Here is a 16,606-nt window from a genome sequence, read left to right as displayed (position 1 = left end):
TTTACCATATTTATGATCTTGTTGTCTGAACTCTGCCTCTCATCCTTAAAAGCCTCCACCAGTAGGTTTTGTGTGCTACTCTGAAAACTTTCTTTAGAGCACATTATGCAAGTAGCCTAACACTCCAGTTCAGAAATGATAAGCAGGATATATGTTACTTGCCAGTATTCCCAAACAATCTTATGTTCCAGCTAACTTAACATGACACTTAAATTTTCTTCACAACTCAAAGACAAATGTTGGTAGCTTACAAACGATGATAGGATGTTTGGGTTCCTTAGTTGAAGTTGCCTTGGAAAGAAATGGAATTTGTCTTCATTCTATCTGCTCTCTCATAGGTTACACGGATTCTATGCACATATTATGCACAAATTCAGGTGCAGGACATAAGTGCTTGTTAACTGACATGTTTTACTGTTGGCTGTTGCATTCTGATACATAAACTTCTCTAGAATCATAGAATCACACAATCAGTCAGGGTTGGAAGGGACCACAAGGACCATCTAGTTCCAATCGCCCTGCCATGGGCAGGGATACCCTACCCTAGACCAGGCTGGCTGATCTTTACTGCTTTTCATTTGCTAGTGGATGTTAAGGTATTTATTAAATATTTGTTGTATAGATGCAACCCACATTTTGCCGTTTCTGTATTTCTGTTAGTTCTACCTTTTTATTATTATGCCCTGCAGAGGGACCTTGACAGGCTGGATGGGTGGGCAGAGGCCAAAGGGATGAGACTGAACAAGGCCAAGTGCAGAGTTCTCACTTTGGCCACAACATCCCCAAGCAGCACTACAGGCTGGGGACAGAGCGGCTGGAGAGCAGCCAGGCAGAAAGGGACTTGGGCGTGGTGGTAGATAGTAGTCGAACATGAGCCAGCAGTGTGCCCAGGTGGCCAAGAGAGCCAATGGCATCCTGGCCTGCATCAGGAACAGTGTGGCCAGCTGGACAAGGGAGGTTATTCTGCCCCTGCACTCAATGCTGGTCAGGCCACACCTTGAGTACTGTGTCCAGTTCTGGGCTCCTCAATTCAAGACAGATGTTGGGGTACTGAAACGTGTCCAGAGAAGGGCAACAAAGCTGGTGAGAAGCCTGGAGCACAGCCCTATGAGGAGAGGCTGAGGGAGCTGGGGGTGTGCAGCCTGCAGAAGAGGAGGCTCAGGGGTGACCTCATTGCTGTCTACAACTACCTGAAGGGAGGCTGTAGCCAGGTGGGGTTGGTCTCTTCTGCCAGGCAACCAGCAACAGAACAAGAGGACACAGCCTCAAGTTGTGCCGGGGGAGGTTAGGCTGGATGTTAGGAGGAAGTTCTTCCCAGAGAGTCTAACAAGTATTTGTAGCATCTAGCAGAATTTACAATCAAGCAGAAAAGACTTAAAGCTGTTACACACGTTTGAATGAGTTTTTGACTGAGAAATGCTTCTTTACATTCATATGAGAAAAATTATGTTCAAATTGCATCCCTATGATACTCTTTTCCTGCTTTTCCCACATTTGCATTAGCTGCTACTGACAATAACATCATGTAAATGACAATACAAAGGATACTCCTGACAAAACTCTGCAGCTCCTCAGAAATCTCTAGGTTAAGCTAGTCTCATTGCCTTGGCTTATCAAACTAAGAATAATGTCTTGAATGAACAATAGGCTTTTTAGAATCAGCCAAAATATGTTTTACTCATTTTACTTAAGGTGGTATCTAATGATAAACTTTGACACCACAAATGGAGAGAAGCTCACAGATTTTGGGTGATTAGCAAGCCATAGAGGAATGGTCATACTCACTAGAAGGGTCATAGCCTACTTTCTCAGGATAAAAGCAGGTGATTGCGAAACAAGTTACCATTTGAAAGCACTGCTCTGTCTCAGAGCAAGGGATGTCTGTGTTTGCGTGTTCTCCCTGCTAGGGGTGATTTCTCCAGGCAGTACTTTTTACAATCAAATACTTCAAACGTTCAATACTTCTGACTAAAGTGCCCCTTGTTTGCTCTATGCCACCGCTGCAGCAAACACTATTAAAAGTATGTTTACTGTTGGGCCACAAATATTTGCATGTGTTGCCACAAAGAGGAAGATGCCAGCTGAAGTGATGCAGGATACCCAGGTGAAAGCTCCGAGTTAAATGAATACCAATATAAATACGGACTGGGGATGATGTTTAGAAAATTGAATGCAGGTGTGCTAAAGAAAAAAAAAACATCCGACCAAAAAACAACAGAAGAGGATGAGGAGGTGATGCCAGGGTTGGAACTGGGTGAAATACACGAGGGCAAGCTGTTTTCTTCATGTTAGGGCTTGCAGTGGGCCTCCCTCTCTCTGGAGGGAAGCATATGCGCGGAGTCTGATGCTTTGGTAAGGTTCCTTTGGTGTCCTCTTTGGAATAGCTGCTGCTTTCCAGCGGCACTTGAGAAAGCCGGACCGCAGAAGCGGGGCGGTGCGAGCAGCGGCGGTCCGTCGTATCGGGGAGGAACCTCTCTCCTCCCCAGGGCCAGCTGTCCCTTCGATCCCGTGCCCCTCTCCTGATCTCCGCCCTCAGCCCCGACCCTGGCCGGCTCGCACCCGCGGCAGGATTCCACTCTCTCCTGCCACGCGAAACTCCCTCTCCTAGCAGCCCCGGGGCTCTGAGGGGGCGTTTCACGCCGCCAGCCTCCTCCTGCGGGGCAGCGAGCGGGCGGCCGCTGCCGAGGGGCCCGGTGGCGAGCGCCGCTTCCCGCCCGCGCTGGGGGCGGCCGTAGGTAGCGCTCCCCGCGCGCCCCTCCCCGCGGCCAGCGCCAACGGCCACGGCTCGAGCGCGGCGCTCCCCCGCCCCCCGCCTCCTCCGCCGGGGAAAGTCTGTGCGCGCGGCGGCCGGGCCCCTGATAAAGGCTGGCGGAGCGGCGCCGGCTGGAGGCGCGGCGGAGGGCGCTCGGGCTAGCGGGGCGGCAAGGCAGCCAGCCAGCGGCTCGGGGTGTACGACCCGGCCACGCCGGCTTCTCCTGGACCCTTCCCCGCCCTTTGCTCGCTCGCTTTGAAAAGTTTTGCCCGCGGAGCGCGGCGGTGCCAGGGGTGTCCATCAGTTTCCCAGCCCGCTATGGGCGCTGCACCCCCAGCCCGCCCCCGCCGGCGCTAAGGAAAGGAGCCGAGGAGAGCGGGAAGGTGCAGCGATAAGGAGCGGAGCCGGCATGGGCGGGAGTCCAGCGCGGGGCTGAGCTCCGGAGCGAGGTGTGCGTGCGGAGCTCGGCGATGGCGCGGCCGCAGCGGGCGGCGGGAGAGGAGAGCTAGCGGCGTCGGCGGAGCTCCCCGAGCCGCACCCGGGACGTGTCCCCGTGTCCTCGGCATGGCCGGGGCTGCCCGGGGCGGCGGGCCCCGCTGCCCGGCTGTCAGCCTGCTCCTCGGAGTCCTACTCTGTGGCGGTAAGCGGGGAGGCACTTGTCGCTGGGCGCTGGCAGGGCTGCGGGAGGGGGAGCTGGCTGGTGCTCTGCTGGAGCGAGGAGCGGAGTCACCAGTTGATCGCGGACGGGCTGCGCTGGGCTGGTGTGCAGCTGCCCAGGCGGCGGCTTCAACTCCCTCCGAAGCAGCGTCTTGTTTTCCACCGCAGCGGCGTGTGAACGAAATTATTCCTTCCTGCTTTCCCCCGTCTTGTCTTTTAATTCCTGTCTCTGCTTCTCTCTGCTGTTTCAAAATTTCGCATGCCCCCCTCCATATTTTTTCTCACTTGCTTATTTGGATGGTGGGAAACCTTGCAAGCTTGCGTTTGACTAAGAGGAGAAAGAGGGAAAGTTTCTTTCTGCCTCAGCCAAGATGTTATTTACAAATGCTTTTTTCTTACTGGGTGATGTTAAAGGGACCCATTCTATGGGAGAGAGTGTCCCAGTTTGGATCGGAATATGAGGAGTGGTGGAAGCTATAAGAGGCACCAGGAGTACAGTGACACTATCCAGGAATAGCATCCTTGCAGTTATATTTGAGTTATGACTGGTTAGAAGCCCTGTTACCTGGACTGGACAAGATGCTTGTTATCTTGATTCAAGGGACAGCTGAAGAGCAGGTTTGTGTTGGCAGAGAGGTCGTTTGAATGATGTGCTGTTCTTTCTTGTCACTGAACTTCTGTGATCACAGAGTCCCTTTGACAAAGCCAAATCGTCTCTAAAGTGATTCAGGGATGCGAATCATGTATGATCCAAAGAGGGATTTCCGTGCAGCATTGTAGGTGGCCGCCGTGCCTCAGTGCTTCTTGCTTTCCTGTTCAGGCAAGGATAGATCTGGATATTTTCTGAAGACATATCCTTCTCCCCCTTTCCGGGGGGAGTGGGGGGGTGGGGGAGTGGAAACTTACTAAGCTCTCAGCAATTCCTGCTTTTGTTGCCATCCGTAGGAAAAAGAAAATAATTTTTCCTTTTATCCTCTTGGTATTAGTAATGCTGTTTGGCTGATCTAAGAAGATTGCTAATAAAAGACTCTTCACTGTTTAGTTTGGTCCGTTCCTGCCAACGTGTCTCCCAGGGTAGTTGATTGTAGAGGCAGCCGTGAAAGATTTGAAAGTATCTTAAGAGTGAAACAAGAGTGTAATCAGTAGCAATTCATAAAGGGACATTTCCTACCCTGATTGGTAGGGAAAACAAAGTGCTTGGCAGAAAATTGCATTGCCTCTTAATGCTGGTCATTTTAATATAGTACATTAAAATTAATGGACATCCTAGTGACTTGACATGCTTGAAAAGTGCTGATGTGAAGAAGTTGAAATGCAGGTTGCAGTTTTGATTGCAGCAACCCGGAGGTGAGAATTCTATTGGCCTCGTGCTTTCACCTTCAGAGACTGCATGAGATGAAGACCTGGCATTTTTTCTGAGGCAATGCATCTCTTCTGCCATGCAGATCTGATTGTCACAAATGCATCTTCTCCCATAGCATTTGCCTCTTACTCAAGGTATTGAGGTGAGCACTAATATATGAGCATTTTCTATCTGAAAATATTTCTCCAAGAGATACACTCTTAAAAACTCTTAAGTTATGCTTCTGGAGGGTGGAAGAAAGTGCTAGAGATTATAAACAACCCAACCTCGTTAAGCTGTTTGTCACTGCTGGAACCTGGGTCAGTGTTGACTCAGCCATGCTGTAATAGAGTCCATGGTGGTGCCACTGCTAGCAGCAGCTGCTGAGGGTTTCTGGGCTGTGCTCTTTAAGAATAAGAGAAAATACTACTTTCCTTCAGGGAAGAAAAGCAGAGCTTCTGAGTAGGAAATTGCCTCTTTGCATTGCTGGGCGCAGTATGACTTAGAAAAGAGGTGGTTAATTAAACTTATTAAATAAGGTGTTTGTATAGGTTCCTTGTGAGACCTTAACAAGCATTTCATTTGCGCTCCTCTTGCGTATTTGAGCTCTTTTTGTTGGTGTGTTAGGATAGTGATTGTTCTTGAGAGCTAAAGTCCAACTAAATGAAAGTCACTTTATAGCTTGTGAGCGAAAACGTTTGTAAATGTGCTGAGAAACTTACTATTATAGACAAGTTGTCATTTGCTATTTAAAGAGCTATATTTACTTCTCTGAACTCATTAGCATCTCCTATCAGGCCTGAATTTCTAAGAAAATTCTCCTGAAATGTTGCCTCAGGCCTCAGTGTGCCATTATGCTGTGGTTATTATCTGGCCAATGATGTTAATTCATTCAATCTCAAGAAAGAAGCTTGGCATTTAATTTAAGCCATGCCTCTGGTCAGGCCAGGATGTATAAAAGTCAGTGTGTGAAAGTGCTCCTGTATTTAGGTATGAGCACATGTTTTACATACCAATTATTGGATGCCTGTTCCCTAGGTGGAGAGAATGTGTGTGAAATCATATTTACATAAGTAAATCCCTGGTGTATATATATTCCTTTCAGGAAATGACCTCTTTTCAGCAAAGTGCTAATGCATGTGCTTAAGCCTCTTTATAGCCAATAGGAGGTATTCATAAGCTTGAAGGAAGAGGTTTTTTTTCCTTTGTTTTAAAACTGTTTTCTTGAGTCAGCGCATAAATGCCAACACAAGTGTACAGATTTGCTTTATTCTCTAATGCATAGATAAGTAGGAGTCCTCGGTTTCGTATTAGCTGTGAACTGGAACAAGAATCACTGAAGACAGATGATCTAGTAAGTCCTAAAAAAGAGTTCAAGGATGGCTGGATAGGGGATTGATTTGACTGCAGAAGTACATATGTGCAAGAAAGTATGGAACATGAGCAGATGTTAAAGCTGCATCCATAGTTTTAGGTACTTAACAAGTTTTTGGACACAAATGAAATACAATTGTGCATCCATAGGTGGGTAGACCTACTTTGATTCTGCCCTTCTTTATGCCACCATAGTGGGCTAAGTCCTTGTTTTTATTGTACTAATGTCAAAACTGGTTGAGGCTCTTTGAGTGTTGTTTTATTCCAATTTTCATTTGTTCAAGTAGTGAACTTCTTATCTTTTGTTTTCAGTAGCATGGCATACTCTACTCTTAGGGAAAAGTTCCTAAATTTTCTTTTCCTTAATTTCATCACATTGGTGCTAGCAAAGAACACAGCAGGAACTTCCATTATGCTAAATTATAGCTGCATGGAGTTGTGTAAGTGGCTAATCTCTCTTTTGGATATAACACTTTCAAAATGGAAATAGTGCTATTAATATTCTAATTTACTTTGTTTTCATATTTGGTAACAGATCTTAAAGTTTATTAGACACTGTACTTAGCTAGTAAAATACCCAGCAGTTGTATTATAAATGTCTGTTCAAGCATGCTTCTAAATGCATGAGTGTGCGATATAAAATGTCACACCTGTAATTGCTTTTCTAATGCATAAGTATGTGTCTGGCCCTTGAATTGAGAAGCTAAGCATTTGTATGAAATGAAGTACTGAGCAGCATGCCATTATGTTTTCTTAAATGGATAAATAGTAGTAAGTATTGACAAACTATGTTCATTGAGATGGAAGGATGGGGATTGTACTGAAAATTGGGATATAGTTCTGTGGTTTTCTTTTTAAACTCTACCGCCGAAGCATCAGCTCAGCATCACTGGAGAGGTAGCTTGTAAGAATAGCCAGAAACTCTCTGTATGATGGCAAATCTGCTCAAAGTGTTGATATACAAAGTTCCTTGGGTAGAGTTTTCAAGGTAAAGCCCTTCTACAGTAAATTTCTCCAAGCTGGTGTTTGGAATTGTGCTTAGGGTCATGTCTAAGGCAGACCATCGAGACAAAATAAACAAATATAAGTTTACAATCTTCAGGGTGCGATTGCACCATTGAAGAAGTGTCAGGGATTTGTGGTCCTAAATCCCATTTTTCTTTGGTAAATGCTTTGCTTTACTCATGTGTTGTGTGCAGGTTTGTGCTGCCGCACAGAGTTGGGCAGTAGTTCACAACTGGCAGGCTCCAGTAGATGTGCCTTAGCTATTCTGAAGGAAACAAAATGCATATTATGATAAAAGATGTAAAAGTGAAATAGCAATGAGTTGAAAGAACTCTAAGTGTATAAAGACAGTAATTGAAAATTGTCAAATATGGATGTTAAAAGGCCAAACTGAGGACAGAAAAGAAAGTAGATATATTCTGAGTGACTTAAAATAGTACTAGCCCATCAGTTTGAGTGAAACATTTACTGTATGCTAAGTTGATTTGATACCAAAGAGGAAAGTGAATTTAATGAAAGGAAAGCTGAGTAGCATGAATCAGACCTTGCTTCTACTGTCAGGAATACCATGATCTTGCTATCAGTCATTTCCTCCTTTCTCTCCCTGTCTCTCATCTACTGTGGTTCTGATTTCACTGGTGAAAGACTTGACTCTGGTTTGGTTGCTTTGTCCAGTGAGAGCTTTTTATTTGCTTAATATCTAAGCTTGGTAGTTACACAAATACAAGTAGTCTTTTCTGATACCATTGTTAAGGTATTTGGCTGAAATTTGAGTGCTCTGTCCTTCACAGTGCTAAGCAAAAACTTTTTGGCCAGCAAACTTGCTTATGTCTGGTTCAAACTCTTGTCCTGACTTGCTCTTAAAGGCCTGAGTCCTTTATATTTTATTCAGTCTTCCTTACAGACTCAGTCCCCTAGCATAACAGTTTCACAGTGTTCAGCTCTTCAAGCAGTTGTACTGTTTTGTGTTCTGTGGACTGGCTCAGGCTCTAGTGACAGATGTGACCCCTTTGAAACAGGGACGGACAAATGGTGCATTGAAAGTTCATAGCTTCTGCAGTCTCCTCACTTAGAGGTATCTGGTAAAAGCCTGCGGATGCATCTAGCTTTGGAAATAATTTCAGTCCGGTAGTGCCTGTGTCTGTTTTAGTTAGCAAATGGAAATACTCTCTCTTTATCTATTTGTTCACATTTTTTTGGGTCAATACACAGCCTCAGGTCACCATTTTTCTTTTCAACTGTATCTGGTGAAATGACCCAGTGAGTCTACTCTTCTATTTTTCTTTGCTATTCTGCAGCATATTAATCTATTGAGCTTGAATTCCATAAACAAAGTGTCATCCCCATCACTAAAATTACAGGCATCTTTGCAGCACTGGTCAATTAGGCAAACTTTTCTTTAGGGAAGTACATTTTGACTAAGTGGTTCTTTGCCACTACAGTTAAGAGATGTGCTAATGTCTTACTGTTGCATCACTGACGTCTTGGGTCAGTAACTCTGTGCTTGGAGACAACCTTTTCTGGCATTTCTTTTGCTTGACTAACAGAGATCATACTAATCGTGGTTCCACTGTCATTATCAAAAGCGTTCACTTACAACTGTGCAGATGCAAACGACTGGACAAGTCTCCTGGAGTGGACACTGTTTTTATTCCATGCTGCAGTAAGAATTTAATCTGCTTTTGCCATCCCCTGGTGTTACAAGTGTCACGTGGAAGGGCAAACACCTTTTGAAAATTGTTTCTTCTCACATATTTTCTGTTTTCTTCTGCAGTTGTTACAGAGTTTATAGAATTTTGTGGAAATGTGAAACTTTAATTTTTAGCATAAATACAGTTAGAATCATCAAATCAGCCAGGCTGGAAGAGACCTTCAAGCTCATCCAGTCCAACCTAGCACCCATCCCTGTCCAATCAACTGGACCACGGCACTAAGTGCCTCATCCAGTCTTTTCTTGAACACCTCCAGGGGTGCCGACTCCACCACCTCCCTGGGCAGCCCATTCCAATGCCAATCACTCTCTCTGTGAAGAGCAGGATTTCTGCTTTTGATGCCTTTGGTCATATGTTTAAGATCAGGAAATACAAACGTTCTGCAAGGGGAGACTCTAAGTGAATTGCCCTTTTCAATACTGCAAAGCAAATGTTAAGCCTTAAAACAGTGGTTAAGAATTTGACATTTATATGAAAACGTTAAAAAAAAGAAAGAATGTAAAAGGAGAGAAGCTTGCCTAATTGTAAAAAAAAAGATTTAGTGGTCTCCTGAGCACATCTAAAAATCAGTTCCTCTGTTCATGAACAGAAAATCTTAGCTGATAGCTCACGGTACTGATGCAACAGAGGGTGGGTCCACTGGATTCCATTTGTTAACACACGATCACTGAGTGTAGGTGTGGAAATAGATCCACCAACACATTTAATGTAGTATTGCTTATGTTATAGCTCTACTTTTCTGCTTGATTTTTTTTTTTTTTAACTGAGCAGATCTGAACTTCAAAATACTTTTGGAGCTGATTCAGTTTATAAGGCCATGTGCTTTAAAATTGTACTTGCATCTAACATTTACTTAGTTATAAAATTAACTTTGGGGAAGTCAAATATTTCACTTCATATTGTCATTTTGCCTAGTAGTAAGTGTATTGAAGTAGAAACTGATAGCAGAAATACTCTGTAGAACACATAGTTATTATTTTTCTGTAGTATAGTTTTGGTATTAAAATAATGAACCATTTTTTCTTGTGAGTGCTATGAAAAGATTTGTCATTCCAAATGACTTTTGGAGAGCATTTTAACTTTATGTAACACCTCACAAAATAAAGCTTTTTTTGGGTGTGATTGACAATGCAAGTACACTTCAAAATGTTCATTTCTGTCCTTGTGAAATCCCATTTTTCAAGCAGTTACATTGCCTGAGGATGCAGTTCCTTACCAGTTCGAGCCAATGTAAATTGATGCTGCCAGGTTTCTGCCCTCTCCCAAACTGAGCAACCTTCTTTTTGTGCCAACTCTGGCATGCTTCTAATTCCTCTGGAAGCTGCTTCAGGGAGATAAAGCACATAAAATACTTTTTTTTTTTTTTAATATAAAGGGTGAGTTTGTATCACCTTGGGATCAACTTGCTGCTTGTGTAAGCAAAAAAGGGAATGGGCTTAATGGGGGAGGGATGGCTTAAACAAGTACAGTGCCTGCAGCCCAGCACTTGCAGCCGGATGGCTTTAATTTGTTTGTGGAACACTACACTAAAAAAAAGAGATTGTTATGAGAGTTGCTTACATTTTATATATAATGCAGGACACGAAACATTGGGAGTTTAGAGGCTGTAAGAGGCACTTGGTAAATGACACAGCTTTGATTTCTGTGTTGGGTCTTTTCTCCCATTTTACTGCTTCTGTAACATTTTTGACAATTAAGTGAGGCTTACATTAATATATTGTTATTTTTTCATGCAGGTAAAATACACTTTTTGGTGCTTAAGCTAGAACTATTTTCCTGAACTCAAACCAAACTAAATAAACCTCATTACCATATTCCTCCAAACCCTCAACTTTCTTGTACTACTATTATAAACAGGAGCGGTCGCATTGCTTCTTATTAGAAGTGCCATTAAAAGACTTTGAGTTTAGTTTCTTACAAATTCCCCAACCATTAACTGTTTTGGCTAAAATATTCTGCCACAGATCTGAATAATTTTATTTTCCTTTTCCAGAACTTCAGCCAAGACTTCAGTGGTTTATAATAACAGATCTAGTTGGGGAGTGGGAGGAGAAATGTTGATTTTCCTTTGTTTAAAAATAGATGCCAGCCTCCTATTTGTGCAGCACTGATACCCTGATGAAATTTACTAGGAGATGACTGGTGGCATTACTAGAAAAAAGTTCACAGTTGCTTTCATGGGATGTCAAGTTACCAGCATTTGAAAGAATGAATTTGCTTGTGACAGGGAAGGACTTGATGTGTCCTTACAGCTAAATTTACCAGAAATGCTTTGCACTGGGCATATGCCATGCCGGGGTGAGCTCCACAGTTACAGATCTTCACTGTGGAAGTATGGCCTGGACAAACCAGAAGAGGGTATGGGTAGTGTCCATTCCTGTGCTCTCTATACTCCATCTTCTTCCCTAGAGTCTCTGGAAAAGGAGTCTGCCTAATTTGAATAAATAAAGGACAAGGCTGGAGCATAAGGTGAGAAGTGAAATGGGTAAAAGCGTAGTCTGAACATTGACAGGAGAAGAATCAATTTGGGGACAGGTGGGAGGGAGGGTGATGCTTTCAGGGTGAGGAAAACTGAGTAATGGGGGAAGAGTCTATAGAAGGGTGATGTGGGGAAAGTGAGGATGAGGGTTTGAAGAAAGGTAAGAACCTTGGGAGAGAAACACTGAGAAAAAGATCAAGGTAAGGGAACATTTTGGGAAGTTGAAGTGACAAAATGAGCGGAAGTATGTTAGAGAGCATAGGCAAACTTCAGTCATGGGTTGATGATGGGAAAAAATGATTCAGGTTTGAATAAAATGGGTCTGAAAATACAGAGCTGCTAGAGTAAGTTGTTCATTTGGTTGATTGATATTTTGCTGGAACCTGGGCTGAAGAATTGCATTCCTGTAGCAGTGCTGTGTTGTATATGGAGGAGAAACAGTGGGACTGTACCATCTGTCCAACTCTAATTTCTCCTCTTCCAGTGCCCATCATCTGACTAAAACCTTTTTGCTGTGGTCAGGGGGTGTGGAGTCAGACTTGACTGTTTCCTCATTTAATTAATGTTTTTAATTCTTGTTGTCTGCAGCTGAAGTACTCTATCAGTCATTGTACAATGCCATTAGACTTGTGTTGAGACAGTGAAACCCTAGCTGGCCAGTGAGCTGTATTTACTGGGCTGCTGTAGCATTTTTGTTACACTTACCTGTGGGGTTTGCTTGGTTGGTGGAGTGTGTGTGTGTGCTGGTGAAGAAAGTAATTACACTTTATCCATCTTTATTCTTTCAATCTTGATTTACTTTTCTGTGGCTTGATGTGTTGTGTTTTTTATGGACATAACCAGGTGGATTGGTGATGGTAGAGCAGGGGGATGTGGTTTATCTTGATTTCAGTAAAGCATTTGACATTGCCTCCCACAACATCCTTCTGGCTAAGCGGAGGCAGTGTGGTCTGGATGATAAGGCAGTGAGATGGATGGGAACTGGTTGAAGGAAAGAAGTCAGAGAGTTGCTGTCAATAGGGTGGAGTCCAGTTGAAGGCCTGTGGCTAGTGGGGTCCCACAGGGGTCTCTACTGGGACCAGTTCAATGACCTGGATGAGGGCACAGAGTGCGCTGTCAGCAAGTTTGTTGATGATACCACACTGGGTGGAGTGGCTGCCACACCAGAAGGCTGTGCTGGCATTCAGCCAGACTTGGACAGGCTGGAGGGCTGGGCAGGAAGGAATTGAATGAAATTCAACAAGGGCGAGTGTAGAGTTGTGCACTTGGGAAAGAACAACCCCAGGTATTAGTATAGGTTGGGGATTCATCTGTTGGAAGGCAGCAAAAGGTAAAAGGATCTGGGAGTCCTGGTTGGTGGGAAGTTGATCATGAGGCAGCAGTGTGCTCTGATGGCCAGGAGGGACAGTGCCATTCAGGGGTGATTTAGAAAGGCTGTGGTTAGTAAGTAGAGAGAGGTTCTCCTGCCCCTCTGCTCTGCCCTGGTGAGGCCATATCTGGAGTACTGTGTCCAGTTCTGGGACTCCTAGTTCAAGAGGGACAGAAAACTGCTTGAAAGTGTCTAGCGCAGAGCCACAAAGATGCTGAAGGGAGTGGAACATCTGAAGAAGCTGGGGCTCTTAGCTAGGAGGAGACTGAGAGGTGACTGTGGTGGAGAGTCCCAAAGGGCACAAATTGGGCTTGAGCATGTCCTGTCTTGTCCAGACACATTTACCTGCCTGCCTGCACTGCAGCCCGAGGCGGGAAAACAGGACAGAGGGAGCGCAGGCAGCCCAGTCCGGTTCAATCCGGTCGCCTGAGAGGGCTCTCACAGGGCCCACGCCCCTGCCACCTGCCAGGCGAATGCGCCCCCATGTTTGGAGCAGAGCAGCCTGTGGGTGCTGCCTGGTTTGGGTCTGTCTGGGTGGCTGCCAGAGGTGGTTGGGTGATTGTGTGGCCAGTGAGACCATTCGCCTCGGCCATGGCCTATAACAGGGCTGAACAGGTGAATAAGGAGCTGCCTGCTCCTTCCTTCCTCCCTCACCTGCCGCTCCTCAGCCGCCTCAGCCAGCAGCCATTGCCACATGGCAGCCCTGGGGAATTCACCACAGTTCTTCTGTTGGATGTTTTGCTGCCTGTGCTTTGGGCCACAGCCATTAGCACTGGTGAGTATTCTGAGTGCTTTATTCAGCTTGCTAAAGGAATTTAATCAGCCTCACAAGCGGTGAATGAAGCCTCCAGACTCTGTCTAAACCCTTTCAAAATCCCATTGCACAGAGACATTCTGTAACAGAGTTCTGCTAACTGCACCCAAGAGCTTGTGTGGAGAGTTGTGAAGAAGTTTGGGGGAATTATATTTGTGTGTATATTAATAAATTATTTAGTAACTTTTGAATCGGCCTCACTTCACCCCAAACTCGGTTTTCAACTAGCCCCTTCATAGCAGTGACCTCATCAGTGTTTATAAATATGTAAAGGTGAGTGCCAGGAGGCTGGGGCCAGGCTCTGCTGGGTGATGCCCAATGACAGCACAAGGGGCAATGGGTGGAAGCTGAGGCATAGGAAGTTTCATTTAAACATGAGGAGGAATTTTTTCCCTGTGAGGGTGACAGAACCCTGAAACAGGCTGCCCAGGGGGGTTGTGGAGTCTCCTCCCTGGAGACTAAAAAGCTGCCTGGGTGCATTCCTGTGTGATCTGGTATAGGTGACCCTGCTCTGGCAGGGGGCTTGGAGCTTTCAAGGTCCCATCCAGCCCCTGTCATTCTGTGATTCTGTCTTTTTCTTTTTGGTTTCATGTCTCTGTGGAAAAAGCCAAAATGTTTTTCTGCACTGTGGGATCAAATAGCCTATCACTCTGCTGGCATGAAATTAAAGAGTAGCAAATACAATAAATAACTACTGTGGAGAAGGTAATATAGTATTGACTTCTCAGTATCTTCTAATTTTCACTGATCGGAACATCAGGGGAGAGGGAGATTGAATTTGGCTGCCCCTTAGTGAGGGTGGATGCCTGCTTGGGAATAGTATCAGCCTGGAAACTCATGAAGCTTTCAGTTTTGCAGCATATTTATGTAAAAACTTGTAGAAGAACAATTTGTATTACATTTTTGTCATCCTTCCTGCTGACTTTAGGTTGGCATTCCTCATGTTGCTGCCTTTTTAGTGAATTTCATTTAGGATTTCTTTCTTCCCTGCTTTGTTTTTTTTTCCTTTTTCCTGTGTGCTCTGAAACTTGATGTTTCACAGCTCCAGGTGTGCAGTGTCGAACACTTTAGATGGGAAAGATGCTTTGCTTTGTGCGTAGCTGTAATTTAGGATTTGGACTTGAGTGATAAAGAGGGTAGAATCACAGAATCGTGGAACTGTTGACGTTGGAAGAGACCTCTGAGATTCTCAAATCCAGCTGCTTGCCTAGAGCTGTCAATCTCACAGCTACTGCTAAACCATTACCGCTAAGCCACAGCCCTTTAGCACAACATCCACACGTCTTTCAGATTCCTCCAGGGACGGTGCCTCCGCCACCTCCCTGGGCAGCCTGTTCCAACACCCGATAAACCCTTCCGTGAAGAAGTTTTTCCTGGTGTCCAACCTGAACCTCCCCTGGCACAACTTGAGGCTGTAAGTATGGGTAGCACAACGAGAGAAAAGGCTCTGCGTTTTCTGAAGACAGCATCTGTGTTCTAAAACGCTTGTTCAGTGAGTTTCTATGTGGCACGCTGTGGCACTAACAGCCAAAGGGAGCTGCACATGCCTAACGTAAGTGTAAAGCCTGTGCCTCTTGGAGAAGCAGATGTGGCATTGCATGACTTTGTGCTTGCTCTTGACTGGCTCTCTTGTGTCTGTCCTGGTATATCTTTATTGTATGTCTTTGAATCTTAGTCCTAAGATGATAAAGCTTACTATTAAAAATAGTAAATTGTGGTTTCTTTGTCAGAATAACTTACTGTTTTCTATTTTTGAACACGGAAAAGAACAGAGTTTTTATGAGAGAAGCTACTGAGCTCACACTGTTTTAAATGCCTTTTATGCTTCTGTTGTTCATAATCATCCCATGAACAATTTCAGAAGGAAATCTATTAAAGGAATCCAGAAATAGGGAACTGTCTTCCCATAGGTTTATGTTTAGCATGCTCTCTTGCCATTCTATCTTGGGGAGAAAAGGGATTTTAGATTATTTTGTTTTGGTGGGAAGAGTAGGATTCCCTTTTTCTTTAATCATCTCTCCAGCTGTGTGTGCAAATGTAAATGCTTAGGTAACCTCTCTGATTTCATTTGTTCGTTGGTAGAATGGGAGTGACTATAACACTTAGTTACTTTTTTACCCACATTATGGTAAAAAAAATGTTCTTCTTTTAGGATAAAATTACAAGTTCTTTTTACAACAATACCTGCAACTGCTTAGATATTAATGTGAATTATTACAGTTCCATTTTGACCTAGGGAAGACCCACTGGTATAAGACCATGATGATACTCAGCAATTCACTGGAGGTGCTTATTAGTCATATTTTCACATTGATTCTAGAAGCTAATGTATTGTGCTTTGGAATATCAGCAAACTAATAGGAAGTTTTCCAACTGTTTGTGACATAATGGAATTAGTATATTCTCTTTCTTTCATTTTCTTTCCCTTTTGGAGTGTTACAAACAGTCTGGAGATGAAAGCAGTATGCTGACTGGTCTTGAAAGACAAAGGCAGGTCTGGAAACACCTGTAGTGCCATGCCCGTCTGGAAGATCTTACTTTATTACATTATACAGTTGCTCAAAGAACCGTGGATTCATGGTGTTGCCTTGGCTATTTCACAGATTGAAGTTGGATATCACTGTATTTCAGGCTCAAAGCTTCACAAGTCCACAAAGCTTCAGGCTTCTATTGAACTTTAGTCTTGGTTTTGAAAATTCATTTAGAATTAAATTAGCTGTAGTGATGAAACTGTGGCACTTGTAATAGGAACCATCAGATGACATTTAAACACAATCATGTAGCGCAGTAATGTCAGAACTGATGCGAGGTAAAAATCTTGCCTTTAGGGCACTGTTGCTCAGAAAAGTCACAAAATGCAAATAGTTTATCTGAAGAGTATTTGTATTGGTTTGATTGTGGTTGGTTTGAGGAGATGGCAAGATTTCACTTCTGTTAGCAGCACAGGTCTGTCGAGTTGGATTTGAATCTACAGTTCCAAATGCCCATAAAATTATGGATCCTGACCTAGATCCTAAAATTTATCTCTTAACTCTGTATTTGAAATCAAACTAACAGTGGTCCAAACCAACCTTTAGAACGTACTGACCTCTTTTGTACTTT

At 44.1% G+C, this 16,606-nt stretch overlaps 1 protein-coding gene across 1 annotated transcript in view; it reads left to right on the top strand.

Moving 5' to 3' along the window:
- Positions 1 to 2,860: 2,860 nt before the first annotated feature.
- The window catches only part of TMEM132C (transmembrane protein 132C), a 245,586-nt gene continuing 231,840 nt past the window's right edge, over positions 2,861 to 16,606 (top strand). The window contains exon 1 of the mRNA XM_064169089.1: positions 2,861 to 3,392. Coding sequence (XP_064025159.1) covers positions 3,317 to 3,392 — 76 coding nt within the window. The 5' untranslated portion in view covers positions 2,861 to 3,316. The remainder of the gene's footprint in view (positions 3,393 to 16,606) is intronic.

Source organism: Pogoniulus pusillus, chromosome 30, assembly GCF_015220805.1.
Source record: "Pogoniulus pusillus isolate bPogPus1 chromosome 30, bPogPus1.pri, whole genome shotgun sequence".
In the NCBI taxonomy this organism is placed as follows: domain Eukaryota; kingdom Metazoa; phylum Chordata; class Aves; order Piciformes; family Lybiidae; genus Pogoniulus; species Pogoniulus pusillus.
Note: the sequence above shows the minus strand (reverse complement) of the source record. Positions and strands in the feature narration are given on the sequence as shown.